Below are 17212 nucleotides of genomic sequence, written 5' to 3'. Positions count from 1 at the left end.
AAATGAGGTCAAGGGCCGTCTCGATGATTCAACGTTTGGCAGGGTGAGCGTTTATGGCAATAAAAAGCCTTTTGGCAGACTGATAACCTTAGATTACTTACCATGTAGTTTATTCATCTGTAACTGCTCATGTTTTAATCAAGTGAAATCTACATCTATGTGCTGGTGAAAACAACTTTTGTCCAAATACTGACATTATAAATAATTCTGGAAAAAAAGAAAAGAAAAATCTGCTAGCAAGCCACTTAAAAGGAACACATGCTTAGAGTATGAACTTTTTACATATCGAATTCAGAGCGCAGCCCATCTCGCACTCTGCATCCCAATGAGGCATGGTGTCCGAATCCGAATTTGTACCAAACTTAATACTAACAAGAACAAAAAATCTGAATGGGTTGCACAAAATAGGTATGATCCTTGACTTTTAGCACAGTGGCAAGCAAAATTCAGGAACAACTACCATAGTTCCTTCAGCAATGTTATCTTTTTCCCCCCACATAGTGAGCGTTGATTTGCACAAATATTATTTCACCTGGCAAAACCCTGAGGCGCACGTTTAAGATATCGTAGAAGTTCATCTAGTTTTTCCCCAAGCCAAAGTAAAAAAGACTAGAGAGGGGCTGGACAGGGCAACAAGCGTCCTGAAAGCTCTTTGGGGGTTTACAGGATTAAAGACCACAGCAGGGTGTAGGTGTCAGCGGCTGTCCCGGGGAAAGAGACGCTAATGGGCCTCAATTCGTTCTCCCGTACCCCTAGTCCCGTTCGGTCACCTCCACCCTGATCCCTGCTCTCTCATTGTTCCTCAGGCTCTTCGGCAGGCTGCTCCGGCTGGCCTGGAGGTCTAGGGGGTGCTGCAGGGGCTCTGGGTATGGCTTGGTGCTGTCTCTGCCGATATGCGATCACTGTGCCCAAGAGCAGAGCAATGACAGTCATGAGGTAGAGATCCCACTCTGGACCCAGTAACTGGTCAAGATCCACCTGAGATAGAAGCTCCTTCAGCTGAAGAAAAAAGATGCAAGTTATTGGTTATTCCTTGACTTGAGACATGTCAGATTTAAGGTGGATCCTCACTGAAAGATGCGACTTACATTGAGATCCTGCAGGTACTGTAGTGCATAAATGAGGCCCAGCTTGCACAGGGCCAGGAACACAGGAACTTGGGCATCGGGACTGGCCTCTGCAGCCATGTCATAGAAACGTTTAGCCAGATGAATGTCCTGTGGAGGAACAATCAAAAACATTAGTGCACCTCTTATTGTAAGCACTACAGTTCAAATGTTTGGGGTCTTTAGAGAGAAATGAATACTTCTATTCAACAAGGATGCAATAAAAGTGACAGCAAAGACATTTATAATATTACAAATTATTTCTATTTCAAACAATGCTCTTCTTTTAACTCTTCATCAAATTCTGGGGGGAAATGTATCATAGTTTCCACAAAATGATTAAATAGCACAACTGTTTTCAACATTGATAATAATAAGAAATGTTTCATGAGCATCAAATCAAGTGACTGAAGACTGCTGAAAATTCAGCTTTGCCATCACAAGAATAAAGTACATTTTAAAATATGTAAAACCACAAAACGGCTATTTTAAATAGTAATATTTCACAACATTATGGTTCTTACTGTATTTTAATCAGATAAAATTCAGCCTTGGTGAGCATAAGAGACTTTTTTTCAAAAACATAAATTCTTACCAACCCCAAACTTTTCAACAGTAGTGTATACATGCGACTGTATATGTAAATATACATGGAGATTTCACCTGTTTGATACCGAGGCCCTTCTCATGCATATACCCCAGATTGAACATGGCCTGTGCACTATGCTGTTGCTCAGAGGCCAGACGATAATGAATGACTGCAGTCTCATAGTCCACATCAGTGCCATAGCCATAGAAATGATAGTCACCCAGCTTGATTCTGGCCACTGTGTATCCTGTAAACAAAAGATAAAACAGCTAATGTTACAAATGTCCTGGATGTTCAACAGCCTCATGGAAATTAAAATGAAATTATAAAAACAGAAGCAGAGGAATCCTGTTTCAGTCTGAAGGGGTTTATTTAGCGATAATGACCGTCTGACTATACATGATCCAGCTTGTTACGTGGATGTGTAGCAAATAAGTACATAAATTGGCATGAAACATTGAAATTTGATTTTTTCACTTCAAATCTATTCAAAAAGAGTGCAGAGTATGCAAAACGACGACAGTGTAGAAGAATGGTTGCTAGTAGCTACAATGGTCAAATACAGTTTAGGATTAATTATACAATGAAATATTGAAATATCTGACAACACATAATGACACAAATGACCAATCAGGATCAAGTATCTGAGAGAGCCGTGTAGTAAGCGGTTATATTTGTCTCACTATAATGGTTGTTGTAAGGCCATCAAAGCACTTTGGCATTTTGTTAGAGTGACTGTATGGGTTGAAGAAAACAGTCTAACCTTGAGCAGCTGCTCTGGTCCAGTGGAGCAAAGCCCGTGGGTACGTTTCATTCTCATTGAAGATCTGTGACCCCTCTGAAAAAAAGACACATACACAGACACGGAGTCAGATTTACCTTCACTAATGTGAAGTAGCTTAATTTAGCTGGGTTTTCATTTGCCAAGAGACAGTAAACATGAAAGGAAAGGCTGACGGATCTTTAAGTGGTCTCTCAGGCTCTGCGCAGCTGCTTTACCATCACGGAAGATTCTGTGACCTTCTTTGTGCATTCCCACATATTTTGACAAGAATTTGCATACATTGTTTTCCAGTCATTCTTGATTACTAATAATGATGTTTTTTTTTTATTTTTTTTTTATCATCATATAAAGATTTCCAGGCCAATTTTTCATTGCATTTTTTAATTAATATATTTAAATAATTATACTTAATAATCAGCTATATGTTAGTTTTTAAGAACTTTGTAAATTATCTACCAAAGTCAATCCAATTAATATTTTAGAGCAGAAAATAAAATAATAATAATAATAATTACATTCCCTTTAGAAAATAATATTTTCTATAAAATATAGAATATATAGGGTATATATCTTTGACTTTTCCAGGCCTAATAAAAATTAAGATTTTAATCATTTTCATCCTGTTCTTTATTACAAAAATTCCGATTACGGGCAGTAGTTACAGTTTATGTAAATTGAGGTTTTTTTTTTAGACTTTGTTATATTTAATATTTTTGCAATAAAGATATGGTTTAAAAACAAAATTACAATTACAAGGCAGATGCTGGCTGGCTTTAAGATTTAAGGATTTAAAGGGTTAGAAAGGTCCAGGTTTGCTTTCTCAGACCAGCTTTTAACTAGACACCACCATTAACATGCATGTAGATGTTGGGGGTCTGACGCCCTCTGGTGGTAGAGCCCATACTCACTTTGATCGAGGATGAAGGCCACATTGCTCTGAGCAACCTCGTAGCCTTGTTCGGCTAGCAGTAGATACTGTACTAGAGCAGAGTCTGGATCTCCCTCCTTAAAGCTTCCGTATGCCGCCATGAGTCTCTCAGACCAGCGGCCGCGCTCACACACATTCTTGAAGAGCTGCTCTCACAAATACACATACATTAAACACTATCAGAAAAGCTTTTTGACACATGGCTATGCATCATGAAATAATAATGCCTCACCTCCACTGCAGTGTGGCAGGAGCGCATGACCCCAGTCCCCGTGGCATGCATCTGGGCTAGATTATAGAAGGCTAGGATGTGACCCGCTTGAGATGCCAGGTTAAAGAATTTAAGTGCCTGCTTATAATCACGCTTTACCCCGATGCCATCTAAAATATGAAGAATGAGAGAGTCATAAAAGGCACTTTTCATACTCTCAAACACCCACCAGCTGAAATGACTAAGACACTCCTCAGTCCTCAATGTTTGTCAAGATCATGTCAAAGCAGAATGCAGGTGGGAGTTTGGCATGGCAACAATCACCTAGGTAACCAAGCCAAAAGAGTCTGCTGTGATTTAAGACAAAAATAAGATAAATCGCAATTGAAGTAATGAAACAGTGAGCTAGAAAGATAGGTAGAGGGGGAAAAAAAACCTAAAATGTATTTTTTAATTTAATTTCCATTAAATAATTAATGACAGTAATAGTTGTTGTTGTTGTTATATTCTCAGAATTTTGGAATGTCTGATGAAATGTATTTGATACCCTCTAGAAGACATTTATAAAAGATACTTCCCTGTTCTGTATTCTGAGCCTGCCTGCTAGGAATATGCACAGGAATATGCAAACTTATTTTCGTAGATCAAGAGATTATTAAATTAATCACAATATTTACATGATATAAAATGTAACATTCATGAATATTTATTCATATATTTCATGGCCTTTACTGGCTCAGTAAATTTGTTCCCCCGTTTATAATAAATGACTGCTTATTTTTCCTCTTGCAGTGAAAGCAGAAAAGGTAAAGAAACAGAAGTGAGGAAAAAAACCACAATCACATAATTTGCACATAATCTCCCTCTCCAGCACACACTTACTGTAGTACATGGTTCCCAGCTGTAGCTGTCCATCCACCCAGCCCTGCTCTGCAGCTTTCTGAAAATACTTCAGTGCCAGGTCATAGTTCTGCAGGAACGAGAAGAAACAATAACTGAAAAGGTCATTTAAAGGAGAACTCCGGCGCAAAATGAACCTTTGGTCTAATTACACATTGTTACCTAGTCAACCGTTATCTGAGATTTGTTTTCATGATTATCGAATGTAAATAGTTTTATCTCTAAAAACAGTTTAGCCTATAAAGCTAGTATAACGCTAGTATATTGGGCATAGTGTAATGACAAATAAAAATCGCTTGTTAATACCACTAACAAGGCTCAAAATAGCCCCACACTAGCACGGTAGCATAATGAGGGTCCCTACCTTCAAACCGAAGCATTGAGAACTTTGTCAGTGTCCAGACAGTTTAATAAGAAGATATTTAATACATACAGTCAACTTCGCGTATACAGGCAGGAGCCATCTTTGAAATACAGTCTTTAGCAGTCGATCTACGAACGCCGATCCAAGCCTGCTGTTCGCGCTCACCTTATCACAACTTATAGCTCGTTCACATCTCACCAGCGCACTTGGATCGGCGTTCGTAGATTGACTGGTAGAGACTGTATTTCAAAGATGGCTCCTGCCTGTATACGCGAAGTTGACTGTATGTATTAAATATCTTCTTATTAAACTGTCTGGACACTGACAAAGTTCTCAATGCTTCGGTTTGAAGGTAGGGACCCTCATTATGCTACCGTGTTAGTGTGGGGCTATTTTGAGCCTTGTTAGTGGTATTAACAAGCGATTTTTATTTGTCATTGATCTATGCCCAATATACTAGCGTTATACTAGCTTTATAGGCTAAACTGTTTTTAGAGATAAAACTATTTACATTCGATAATCATGAAAACAAATCTCAGATAACGGTTGACTAGGTAACAATGTGTAATTAGACCAAAGGTTCATTTTGCGCCGGAGTTCTCCTTTAATGATCATATAGTGTTTAGTTCAGCTCATCCAGGAAACTCACCACAGGAACGCCTCTTCCATACAGATAAGCCATACCAAGACCACTCTGGCCAACTGGATTACCCTAAAAGATGAAAACAAAAATAAAGGATTAGAGGAGAACATTTGAAAATAAAGTGTTTCTGAATTTTGACAGGGGGAAAAGATGATTCTCACCAAGTCTGCAGCCTTTTTGAAATATTGCAGGGCCGTCTCATTGTTCTGAGGCACGTACTCGCTGCCTTCAGAGTACATCTGAGACAATAGAATAAGAATGAGGGAAAAAAAGATGGACACAAGGAGGTTGAAAGATTAAGCGACACAGGACAAGAATGACATAAATTTACAGTCAAATACAAATTTAAATAAATAAAAAACACTCATGTCAATACCTTTCCAAGGAATGCCATTGCATGTGTATTCCCTGCATTTGCTGCCTGGTTAAAGTACTCATATGCTCGCTGAAAATTAATGACAAAAAGAAAGTATGAAATCATTATTTCATATCATTTAGTTAAATTATTAAAATGGCAGAGCCTGAATACAAAATACGCCTGAACAGAAATTACCTGATGATTCTGTTCTACACCTCGTCCTCCATGTAAATGTAACTGGCCCAGACCCACCTAGACAAAAAATGCAGATGTGACAGTTAACATCAAAAATACAGGTAGATCAAAATACAATTGAAGTTGACATGAAACAGAAGTTGTGATTGTAATTTTTTCCCTATTGTGACGTATATCGCCTGAAATGGCTTCGCGAATGAGAGAAGAAAAAAAATTAGGACTGCTGGACATGATTTTTTCCATTGGGAATTGATTGGATTGTTGTGGTTTGCTATTGCTGTCCCGCCCTCACTCCAGTAAACATGTCATTAGAGAAGAGGAAGTTATTTTGATTAAAGATTATGAGGGCACATGAATTAAAAAAAATAATAATAATGATGTGCATGGATAACACATTTATAATAAACACTGCAATATTCCAAAAAATACAAGTATTGCCCATTTTCATTTCATAGAGACGTTAACATTAAAATATGTAAGGGTGCTGCTTTCACATCTGTAGTTCGGTTCATTTGGTCCGGACTAAGGGCGAAAAATTATACTTTGTATCATTTTCAGGCGTTTTGGTTCCTTTTCACACCACACTGATTGCTCTGGTCCGAATCAGTTGATGAGTTGATGAAACGAACCAAAATGTAGTCACGTGACAACATCCACATCACTCGTTGGCCAGATGTGTCTTGAACATATTTCCAGAACTGCACTTCGATTGGTCAGAATTAACGTGCGGGAAAATTCCAACTCCTGGAAGTAAACAAAGAGGAGGAAAATCCGGCAGACATCCATTGATAATAATTTTGTTTGACTACGGCAGCTGGTTTAGTCCAAAAATGCGAGGAGGTCTCGTTACGCTTGTTTGGTCCGCTTTTGGTGCGCACCCGAGTGCAATTGCTGCATTCACACCTGCCCAAACGAACCGCACCAAGGGGGAAAACGAACTCTAGTGCGATTCAACTGAACTAAATGAGGCAGGTGTGAAAGCACCCTAAGTGACTATAAGTGACAGTCTATTCTCGATTTCAATAATGCCACAGACAAAACAACATGGTTTTACTATACCTGTGCCTGCACATCTCCTTTCTCAGCCAAGAACTGGTAGTACTGGATTAAATCCTCCTCTAGCATTCCACTGCTAGAACCCGGATTTTCCACTTCATCCAAGAGCCTGATCCGCTGTACTGCACTGCCCCCTGTCAGGGACACATCGCTGGCCACTAACACAGACAGACACACAGTGAGGATAACTAAGTGGTACTAGTGATTAATGGTGGGTGTTATAACCAAAATCTATCAGCACAGCATGAGTAAATTGAACCCAAAAATGTTTTACATATTACAGCATTTCTAGGTCTTTTTTTATGTTCACACTGCTCAGAAAACAATCATTTCACATGTATGATGTGAGAAGTAAGTCACTATGTAGAAAGTCAATAAACTTTTTTTTTTTTTAATTGACTGAACAAAAAAAAAATCAGAGACCAAGATCATAATAAGTAACAAGATATCATCCTTACAAGTGGCCACCAGGGATCTTATAAATTATGTTGTGCTGAAATTAGACATTTATATGTGTATGAGGAAGGATTGCATCCGAGGAAGCACAGCAATGTAACAAAATTTACCATGATTGGCCACAAGTCTGTAGTGAGTGAGAGCAGATTCACAGCTCTGAGGAACCCCAACACCTCCCCAATATCTGTAGCCCTGAAAAGAAAGCATGACAATTATCAGACAGCACAGCCATGAACTGCAGGACAAACACAAGCCTATGCAATACCAATGCATTGAGAAAGTAGTCATGGATAAATGCCATGGTCTGAGGTTTCAACTTTGCTTCATGTAACTGAGCCAATGTGTCGGTCAGAATTTCAGTAGTTACGAAGGCTTGTCTAGACACTCAGTTAGATGTAAGCGAAGTCAAATAAGACTTGATACATAAGATAAGCAAGTAATCCAAGTCTTGTTTCCTGGCTGAAATAAGATCGTTCCTTGTTTAAAATATAGGACAGAAAATCATTCTTCTTACCAGAATCATATGTGCAACTAGGTTTCCACCCAAAGCTCCAAAGGTGTAGTACACCAATGCCTGCAATTAGGTTAAATACAGTATTTTCAGTAAACATTCACATTTAAAGTAAGCATGTAGTGCTTGATAAATGTCATTAGAGGATACCTTTGCTTGACTAGAGTTCACTCCTAATCCTGCAGCATATAGGAAACCGAGTGCCTGTGTGAACACAAATTGGATGGGACATCAATGTAAAAAAAACATAATAGATAAAAAAGGAATAAAGTTTTCCTGATGCAGATGCAATAACACCATTGATAAAATAACCAAGCACACAGCTGCTATTCTTAACAAACAGCTTTAAATGAGTCACAGGACAAAAAGGCATCAGTATTAACATTAAACAGTAAATAAAAATAAAAACAGTTGCTATTACAGTCTGAGCTTTAGGGGAGCCCTCCAGTGCCAGTTTCTCAAAGATCTCCTTCGCCTGAGGAACGTCCTGAGGTAAGTAGTCTCCAAAAAGCATGGCATATGCCACCTTCTCCATAGCCTTAGCATGACCCATCTCTGCAACTTTCAGGAGTTTTTCATACAACCTGTAATACAGAAATGAATAGAATTATGAATATACTTGCGTTCAAAAGTCTGGGGTCAGTACAATTATTTTTAGCATTTTCTAAAGACGTCACCATAACTACGTTTACTTGATGATCAATACAGTACAAACAGTAATATTGTGAAATATTACAATTTAAAAATAGTATTTTATTGTAAATTATTGATAAATTTGTATTTAATCCAATGATGGCAAAGCTGAATTTTCAACAGCCATTACTCCAGTCTTCAGTGTCACATGATCTATCAGAAATCTTTCTAATACACTGATTTGGTGCTTCGAGAAACATTTGTTATTATTATCAACATTGAAAACTACGGTGGCCGAGAGAGCTCAACGCTCTGCAACTGAAGAAAACACATGCAAATAGAAAAAACACCAGCAAATTAAGAAAACAATAACATCTTCATCAGTTTGACAACTCATGTGCTGCAAATCCTCACAAAGCAACCAAATAAAGAAACATGCTGCAAATAGCACGGAAATGTTTCAAGGGGACCCCAAGAAGTGACGAACCTGGCTAGGACATGCTTTATTGCTCAGTCTACTCGTCAGAGGTGTTGTCAATGACCTGATAGGTGAGTTGATCTTGATCATATGTGCGTTGTGAGTATTTGGAGAGCGTTTCTGTATTTGGTTGTATTGTGAGTATTTGCACATGAGTTGTCAAACTGATGAAGATGTTTTCTTAATTTGCAGGTGTTTTTTCTATTTGCATGTGTTTTCTGCAGTTGCAGCGCATGAAGCTCTCTCAGTCACCATAGGAAACAGTTTTTCAGCGGGTAAAATTTTTGTGAAACCATGATACATTTTTTTTCAGGATTCTTTGATGAATAGAAAGTTCGTAAGAACATAATTTATTTTAAATAGAAAACTTTTTTTTTAAACATTATAAATGTCTTTACTGTCACTTTTGATCTATTTAATGCATCCTTGCTAGATAAAGAATTTAGAATAATATTTTTTCTTTATAATAAAAAAAGAAATCTCTTATTGACCCTAAACATTTGAACAGTAGTGTAATTCAAATACATTTGATATTTTTACACTAACAGAGAAACCAAAACTATCCTACACTGTCAGGAAAAAAAAACTGTGCATGAAGGTACAAATATGCACCCTTTAGGGGTAGGTAAGGTACAAAAGTGAATCTTTGCAGATACTGTACAAGCTACAATCTTGTAGTACAGTTTCTTGCACATTTTTTTCAGAAAGTGTAGCTTGAAGACCTAAAAATAACAGGAAAACTTTTGCATGAGCACTGCAAGCAATAAGAAATAGACATGGCACAGCACTCACTCTTTCTTCTGGCTCCTCCGGTTGGTACCATTGATCACCCTAAGTGTGGCCTGGTACAGTTCTTCAGCCTCTTCCCCCAACCTCCTCTGCTCTGCCTGCTCCTCCGCTGTGAGGACACATAGACATCACACACAATTGGTATAACAACTGCAAGTGCTAAAAATCATGACTGATTTATATCAGTCAATATTTTAGCATTGATCTTCTCATATCCAAGCTAATTATGCAAAAAAAGTATGAGAAGTAAAAAGCAAAAAACACCATTCTACTAATGTGAAGAGAACTCTTTCGATTTCAACTAAAGTAGTATCATATTTCATGTAGACTAGAGTCACAATATGAAACAATATGATTCATTTTTACAATATAAAGCACTCTAAAGTATGCTACCAATAATAGCTCACTCACTTTCACAGAAGCCCCATCTCTTATCAGTGCTGTAGTCGTACGTTGTGGCACACCACAGCCTCCCGTCTCCTCTGCCTTCAGTAGTGCACTCCGAGAACTCTTTCCCTTGGAAAAGAAAAGGAAAGACGCAGGGCTCTCCAGAGGCCGTTCCACCAGTCACCACCGGAACTACGTCACAAGATAAACACCAATGAGAAAATAACACAATAACCAGACACTTTCACAGGAAACCAACCACACACAGGTGAATGCATGAGTGAGCAAGTTTCTTTTCTCAACAGACACTGCAAGCTGTAGGCGATGAACAGAAAAGAAGGATTTTGTGCAGTGAAACTTAAACTTAAGCAACAGCAACATATGAGACAAATAGTATCAAAACCTTCATGGTGGGAGTAAAATAAGGGCTACGAAGTAGAGAGAGACGGATAAAATTATGATAAATGTACAGAAAAATCGAACTACTTAGACTTGAATGCTATATATTAACCAGGAAGCACCTGCAGACCCCATCTGGCTCCGACTCACCTTCTTTACGATGTTCCTCTGGTGGAGGGGGCTGACTTGGAAGGTCTTCCTTTTCAATCGCCTCAATCTCGCTTTCCACACCAGTGTCTGTTGTGCTGCTGTCAGGCTGGGCATCTTTAGGAACATATGCATGTCCCGACAAAATTCTGGAGCCATCCTTATCATCTGTGCTCTGATTTTGACAAAACCATTAATGCAATGAGATGCAAAGATCACTAAGAAAATAGCATTGTTTACACAAACACGTGTGTGTGTATGTGTATATATATCTATATATATATATCTTATGTCTTAATGCTGTATTACCTGAGGTGCACCGACCTGCGCATCTCCTTCCTCATCTGGTATTACTTCTGCAATTAATGCACCAAACAGCCAAGTTTACGGTTTATATAGGGTTAGACTTTACATACAATACATGTTAGTACATTCAAACTGTTAATTAGCTGTACACTTTAGTTAACGTCTAAATAAACATTTACTTTTTTTCTAATAGACTAAGCATTGAATACTTTAAGAAGTGGAATACTGAATACTTTACTGAACATTGAATACTTTCAGAATTTGACTCACCACCAGCTGTCACATCCAAAGTCACAGCTAATGCCACAATAAGGACCAGACAAGACTTCTTAATGGGATTCATGTTGCCAGAGTGTGCAAAACGCAGTGAACGACTAAAAATCTGACTTAAATAACTAAATCAGCACATCAGCTATCTGTTACCCTAACTAGCCATCTAGCTATATAAATGTGTCAGTGAACTGCACCTGACTGCATAACCCACTAGCTATAGAACTTGACCAGCAAGCCAAAACTTCTCCCAAAAGCCCAAATGGATTACAGCAAAACAATCCATTCGCATACATGTAACATTAACACAATAACCACAGCATTTGCAGCTAGCAGCTCAATGTAACTAACCTAACTCAGTGACAGCCTATCAACACACAGCTAGCAGAGCTAACGTTAAACACACAGCACCTCAGAGACTATTGCTGTGGCGCTTGCGGACCTTTAATATTATTTCCAGGACGATTTCCGGAACAATGTTTCCAAGGCAACCGCAATGTCTATAAAATTCAACAACACAAGACAGTTCAGCCGTTTTTAGGGTTTCTCGTGTTTCAGCATATTTCTGTTCACTGACCGACCACCTATTTCCTAATCCGCGGCGGTTTCACCAATCAGAATACGAGACAGTAGGCGATAGCCAATCGTTGCGCTTCAAAAGTCAGTTGACCAATCAGCTGTGCACACACAAGAGTATTCCGGCTGCTGAGATACGCGAATGGAGCAGAAGCGTACACGACAGTTTTCAGGATGTGGGAACGCCTGTGAACAGCTGACTCTCTCTCAGCCGTGTGTGTGAAGTAAACAATATGGTAGATATGAAATATGAAATAATATTAATTATTAGTTTAAATAGTCTACAAATATGAAATAGTCTAAATAAGTAATGTTTCGGGTGATAAGCATGTTTAAAGGCTCTTATAAGTTAAAACATTTATTTCCTGTTTTATTACAACAGTTTCCGATATTCCGATAAGATCTGACACACACATATATATATATATAAAAGAGGTATCATGATGATCATACAATTAATTTGACTTCACTTCATCACAGGCAAATATAATCTCACTTATAAAACACTCAGTTTTAAATTGTTCAATATCTATATCTGGAATGCCCAGACATAACATTCAAACATAGATATTACATTCAAACATGACAAACTCTCTAATGCGATGCAATAACAAATACAAAAAGAATTCAGGCAACTATTTTCATTGAGAAGGCACAGGTGTTTGTGGGCATCCAACTAACTGGTGCAGGCAGGATATACACAAGTGTTTCATATTCACACTTCCACTGATATCGATTTCTTTAATCCAACCCCTGGTTTCACAGATAAGACTTAAACCTAGTCCCACACTAAACTGCATGTTTGAGTTTTAACTGAAAGTAACTTGCTCTGACATATCTTAAAATATGTCACTGACTATGTTTTGTCTCAAGATACACACGTAATGATTTTTTTAGTGCGTGTTTATAAAAGCTACTTAAATGTCCTAAATGAATAAGGCTTAATCCTGGTTTAATCTAAGCCTTGTCTGTGAAACCAGGCCTACGTGTATTATGTCCCGAGTTTCTGGCATGACACAACATGAGTTTTGGCTTAGCAGAGTAGTGCTCCATATCCAAACGTCTGTTTAATGGCATCAAAGTAGTATCTCTGCCAGCCCTCTTTCATCCTTTCCTCCTCATTGCTGGGAACTCCTCTGGCCTCCAGAATCAGCTCTGTCTCACTGCCTTGATTCATAAAGTTTAAACTGACAGTTGCTGCATGTCCTAAAAGAGAATTAAAAATAAATCATAACTCAGATTAAAGCAAACAGACCCAACAATAGTGAAGAACACTGGCTACAGTCCACAATGAGCAACACATTCCTCAGACTTCATAGATATTCCTTAATACGTTAAAAACAAGTAATATAGAAAAATAAAATGTATTATTACTAATATTAAAAGTGGTATGTGAATTCATTAATAAGATAATACAAATAGATTAATATAAATAAAAATATAATAATAAAATAAATACATAAATAAACAACCAAATAAATAAATACCAGCTGGCCAACTTGAAAACCTCCATCTCATGACAATTTTCTGGTCTGGAATCTAAAGGGTAAGATTTTTAAAATCAATTTAGAAAATTACTGTCATCAACAAAATTATTAAATTATTATTCTTACCAGTTCTGCAAATTGTCCGTGAACATTTCCTTCCAATATTTGGAATTTGCCACCCGAGCACCCATCCACAAAAGCAGAAAGATGTGTAAATGCCTGTACCATCTACACCATGAAAAGACAAGGAGCAAGTGAGTTCCACATCTATGCATAAAAGACCACCAGAATACATCTACATGTATTGTTTTGATTGCATTTGTATAGACTGACAGAACAATAGGAGAATGATTCTGACCTCTTTGTTCAGGAAAATCCTGTACAACTCTTCTGGTGAGGTAAGGAAGGTGTCTTTCAGACTGAAAGACACTGTTGGAATTTTGACTCCAGTGTTGGAAGAGTTACCTGTAGTGGAGGACCCAATCTGTGGGGTTGGGAGATAAAAAAATATATATATATATATTTATATCTTCAATTTGAATACAGAGGTGAAAAGTTAAAGTGCACACATATAACTTGATTCTGAAAATAAGCACAAAAAACATTTAAATAACTGAAACAATAACTAAAAGAAAAACATCTGTAATGTTATACTTGCTGATCACACAACATAAGTTTTGTGCTGCTTTGCACAGTTTGTGAGAGATGACCATTTCAGACATAAAATAAAGTGGATGGATGACTATACTATATCTCAAATTTCAAGTTCAAGTTACTTTATTTGTACCCGAAGGTAGATTTTGTTTGGAGTAGAGTCCTCATACACACACATGGAAAAACAAAGGGACACATATCACACATCATTCAAACTTAACACAGTAAAAATTAGGAAATGACAAAAAATTTATTTAAATTAAATATAAAATAAGTTACCAGAAATGTTTATGAGAACTTACTTGGGTGTTGTCCAGTTTGACCTTAGCTTTTGCCTCCTGATTCTGTTTGTTAAGTGCATTTTCTGTTGGTAAAATCATACCCTGAGAGAACTCTGTAAAAACAAGTCACAAGAATGTGATTAACTATACAAAATAAAACAAAATGACGTTTTAGAACCCTCACCTGTTTTAAGATGTTTGACATAGTTGCCCAGTGCCATTCTGACTTTCTTGACTCCCTCCCTCCTCATGAGATCAGTCAGCGGTGTGCTTGGCTGGTCTTTACACAGTGAAACACAGATCTGTACATACAAACATCATTTAGATTTCCATGAAACATGATCTCTTCCATGAAACATGATCTCTTGTATAGAAAGAGTATTTTATTGGGAGAAAGGTTCACTTACATCTAAGTCATCCATGTCATTTTCATCAGAGAGATTTGGTATTTCCACAGTGCCTTTATATTTGATTCCAATTTTATTTGTTCCTAAAGTGAAGAAAAAATATTTAGAAGATTCACCAACGCACCAATTATTATGTTGTGTACGCAAACTGAACTTTCATTCACCTGTCCATGAGGCTTTAACAACCCACTCATAGAAGAAGATGAGTTTCCCTTTGCGGTTGTTGATGGAGGCCTCGCCGTCTATATTGCTGACATCTGTAATTTCGCATGAGCCTTCTTCACCCTCTACACGAATCCCAAGAAGGAGGTTATTTATTACATCTTGAGACCAACTTGTGACATCTCTCTCTGTCCTGTAAGAAGATTAAGAAAATCAAATAATTATAAATATAATTTATTTTATAGAAGTTGCATATGATTCATGTTTCAAACGAGAACTGCAACCATTAATTACAGTTTCTCCAAATTTGGGGAATAAATCAGACTGACCAATTAGACTGTCTCTTTAAGAATCTTTACAATGGCATACTGTATGTGGCATACATTGGCACACACACACATACACATGTGTTATATGTGTTGTTTGCGTTGTATTGGAACCAATAAAATAAGTGTTTTTATTGTTACGATTGCCTCCTGTGGGATTTATAACTAAACTGAGCCTCAAAAAAAGAAAAACCACAAGGGAGTCTTTACGTCATTCCTAAAGAACTTCAATCTGCGGGCGGGTGAATACTTTATAGTTTAGGCTATAGATTTGACTATATTTTGATACATACATACATAACAAAGTAAGACATTTCAAGTGGGACAGTTCAAAAATCTTACTCTGTTTGCTTTTCATCAGAGCACCCTGAGTCTAATTCTGTCTCGCATTCATACTTCCAAAAATAGCTTGTGCCAGCCCCTCACATTCAACTACAGGACATTCCAGAGGCTTCTGCAAACACTGGAAAAACTAACCTAAGGGCTCTGAGAATCTATTAGAAATCAGATGTAGGCAGTAGATATTAAGTATCAAACAGTTTCAGCCGTTCCCTGCGATGTGACATGCAATATTCAATTTTAAACCGTCTAAATCATCTATTTTTATATAGGCTGTTTCTGTCCTCACATTGAGATTGAATAGTTGAGCATGTGAACGTGGGAAGTGATCAAAAAGCTCAAAATCTGTGATCAATAACAGAACCCATTTTCCCTATACATTTATGCATATTAACTTAAAATCTAGATTTAAAAAAATGATGAGAAATATAATTTAATTTATTAAGAGACACTTCATAACAGTCCTACAGCATTAGAGGCATGCCCTTAACAATACTGTATTGCAAAGAGCTACAAAACTTTCACCTCGTTTTCCCAACTGGAGGACATGCACGTGCTACTTACCAGTGCCAGTTATTGACATTTGTCGCATCTGATCTTTCTTCCACAATCCAGCGCGGGTCCCCCTCTCCCCATTTGGCCATGACAGAATTTAGGTGATTTAATAGAACTGAGATGTTCCGATAAACTGCGGATGCGGTTAGAAGCTCAGATTGACATATGTAAATTCGTGCATAAACGTATGCAGCTGCAGCTCAGCTGATTTGCTGCGTCGATGAACTTGCGTATAAATATTCATGAGAATTTTTAGGAACAGTGAACGACGGAACGAGTAGGCCTATTTAAAGTGCACAAAACAAAACTGTTAATAGAGGGAAATCTTAAAGAGTCACGGAGCAAAAGATAAAGATGTATGTAAGGAGTAGTCGAGAGGTCAGTTGCCCGCTTAACTAGTCGTCAGCTGTCCCCCAAGACCTTTATTAAGCCCCTTAGAAAGTACCAGAACCGGAACTGGGTGAAGACGAGAAGCTTCCCCGAGAAACGAGAAACGAGAAAGCTGAGGAGTGTAGACCTTCCTGGCTGAGAATTGATCCTCATCACCTCAGTGCAACCCTCTAATAAATCTCACCCTCCCAAATATCATCTCTCAACCGGACTGAAATTCAGACAACCCCATGCACCTAGTTAACTGTAGCCTACTGAATGTCTATCTGTAGTGTATTGACGAGGCTGAATCCAGCTTCTTATTCGCACCTTCTTATTGACGCTATCCGTTCCACCTTAAATGACGCGAACTTCCGCGTTTGCTGGCTTCTTATTGACGCTCAACTTAGGGACCGTGCGGTTTTCTCTTTTTCGCGTTTTTAAAGGGATTGTGTTACTTTTGGGTCTATATTCCGAATAAAATGATAATAAAAAATGTTCAAAAGCAAATAACACTGATATATCAGCGAAAATGGACTGTACAAA

General features: G+C 37.8%; 2 protein-coding genes across 2 annotated transcripts; both read right to left on the bottom strand.

Moving 5' to 3' along the window:
- Positions 1-83: 83 nt before the first annotated feature.
- Positions 84-12126, bottom strand: sel1l (SEL1L adaptor subunit of ERAD E3 ubiquitin ligase). Its single transcript, XM_056259968.1, has 21 exons — positions 11511-12126; positions 11255-11290; positions 10938-11102; positions 10413-10580; positions 10005-10110; positions 8523-8685; positions 8252-8305; positions 8105-8164; positions 7701-7782; positions 7138-7292; positions 6079-6135; positions 5902-5970; positions 5687-5764; positions 5532-5594; positions 4501-4588; positions 3640-3788; positions 3388-3553; positions 2459-2533; positions 1770-1942; positions 1089-1217; positions 84-999 (listed from the first exon to the last, which is right to left on the bottom strand). The coding sequence occupies exons 1-21, from the start codon at positions 11581-11583 to the stop codon at positions 793-795; spliced, it is 2316 nt and encodes a 771-aa protein (XP_056115943.1). The 5' UTR covers positions 11584-12126; the 3' UTR covers positions 84-792.
- Positions 12127-13063: 937 nt separating this feature from the next.
- ahsa1a (AHA1, activator of heat shock protein ATPase homolog 1a) lies at positions 13064-16726 on the bottom strand. The gene is made up of 9 exons (XM_056259789.1): positions 16307-16726; positions 15080-15270; positions 14916-14998; positions 14693-14810; positions 14530-14621; positions 13932-14057; positions 13700-13801; positions 13574-13625; positions 13064-13292 (listed from the first exon to the last, which is right to left on the bottom strand). Exons 1-9 carry the CDS (start codon positions 16384-16386, stop codon positions 13120-13122), a joined length of 1017 nt encoding a protein of 338 aa, XP_056115764.1. The 5' UTR covers positions 16387-16726; the 3' UTR covers positions 13064-13119.
- Between the last annotated feature and the right edge of the window lie 486 nt (positions 16727-17212).

Source organism: Rhinichthys klamathensis, unplaced genomic scaffold (assembly GCF_029890125.1).
Source record: "Rhinichthys klamathensis goyatoka isolate OS25496 unplaced genomic scaffold, OSU_Roscu_1.1 h1tg000170l_1, whole genome shotgun sequence".
NCBI lineage: Eukaryota > Metazoa > Chordata > Actinopteri > Cypriniformes > Leuciscidae > Rhinichthys > Rhinichthys klamathensis.
Note: the sequence above shows the minus strand (reverse complement) of the source record. Positions and strands in the feature narration are given on the sequence as shown.

Bases quoted from the DNA above. Each gene is read 5' to 3' on its own strand.
- sel1l (XM_056259968.1), bottom strand. From the start codon at position 11,583: ATGAATCCCATTAAGAAGTCTTGTCTGGTCCTTATTGTGGCATTAGCT. The intron at 8,165-8,251 runs GTATCCTCTAAT...ACCTAATTGCAG, and splicing joins TGAACTCTAGTCAAGCAAAG to GCATTGGTGTACTACACCTT. The intron at 3,554-3,639 runs GTGAGGCATTAT...TTGTGAGAGCAG, and splicing joins CCTGCCACACTGCAGTGGAG to CTCTTCAAGAATGTGTGTGA.
- ahsa1a (XM_056259789.1), bottom strand. From the start codon at position 16,386: ATGGCCAAATGGGGAGAGGGGGACCCGCGCTGGATTGTGGAAGAAAGA. The intron at 14,622-14,692 runs GTGAGGGTTCTA...TTGTTTTTACAG, and splicing joins TGTCAAACATCTTAAAACAG to AGTTCTCTCAGGGTATGATT. The intron at 13,626-13,699 runs GTAAGAATAATA...CTTACCCTTTAG, and splicing joins ACGGACAATTTGCAGAACTG to ATTCCAGACCAGAAAATTGT.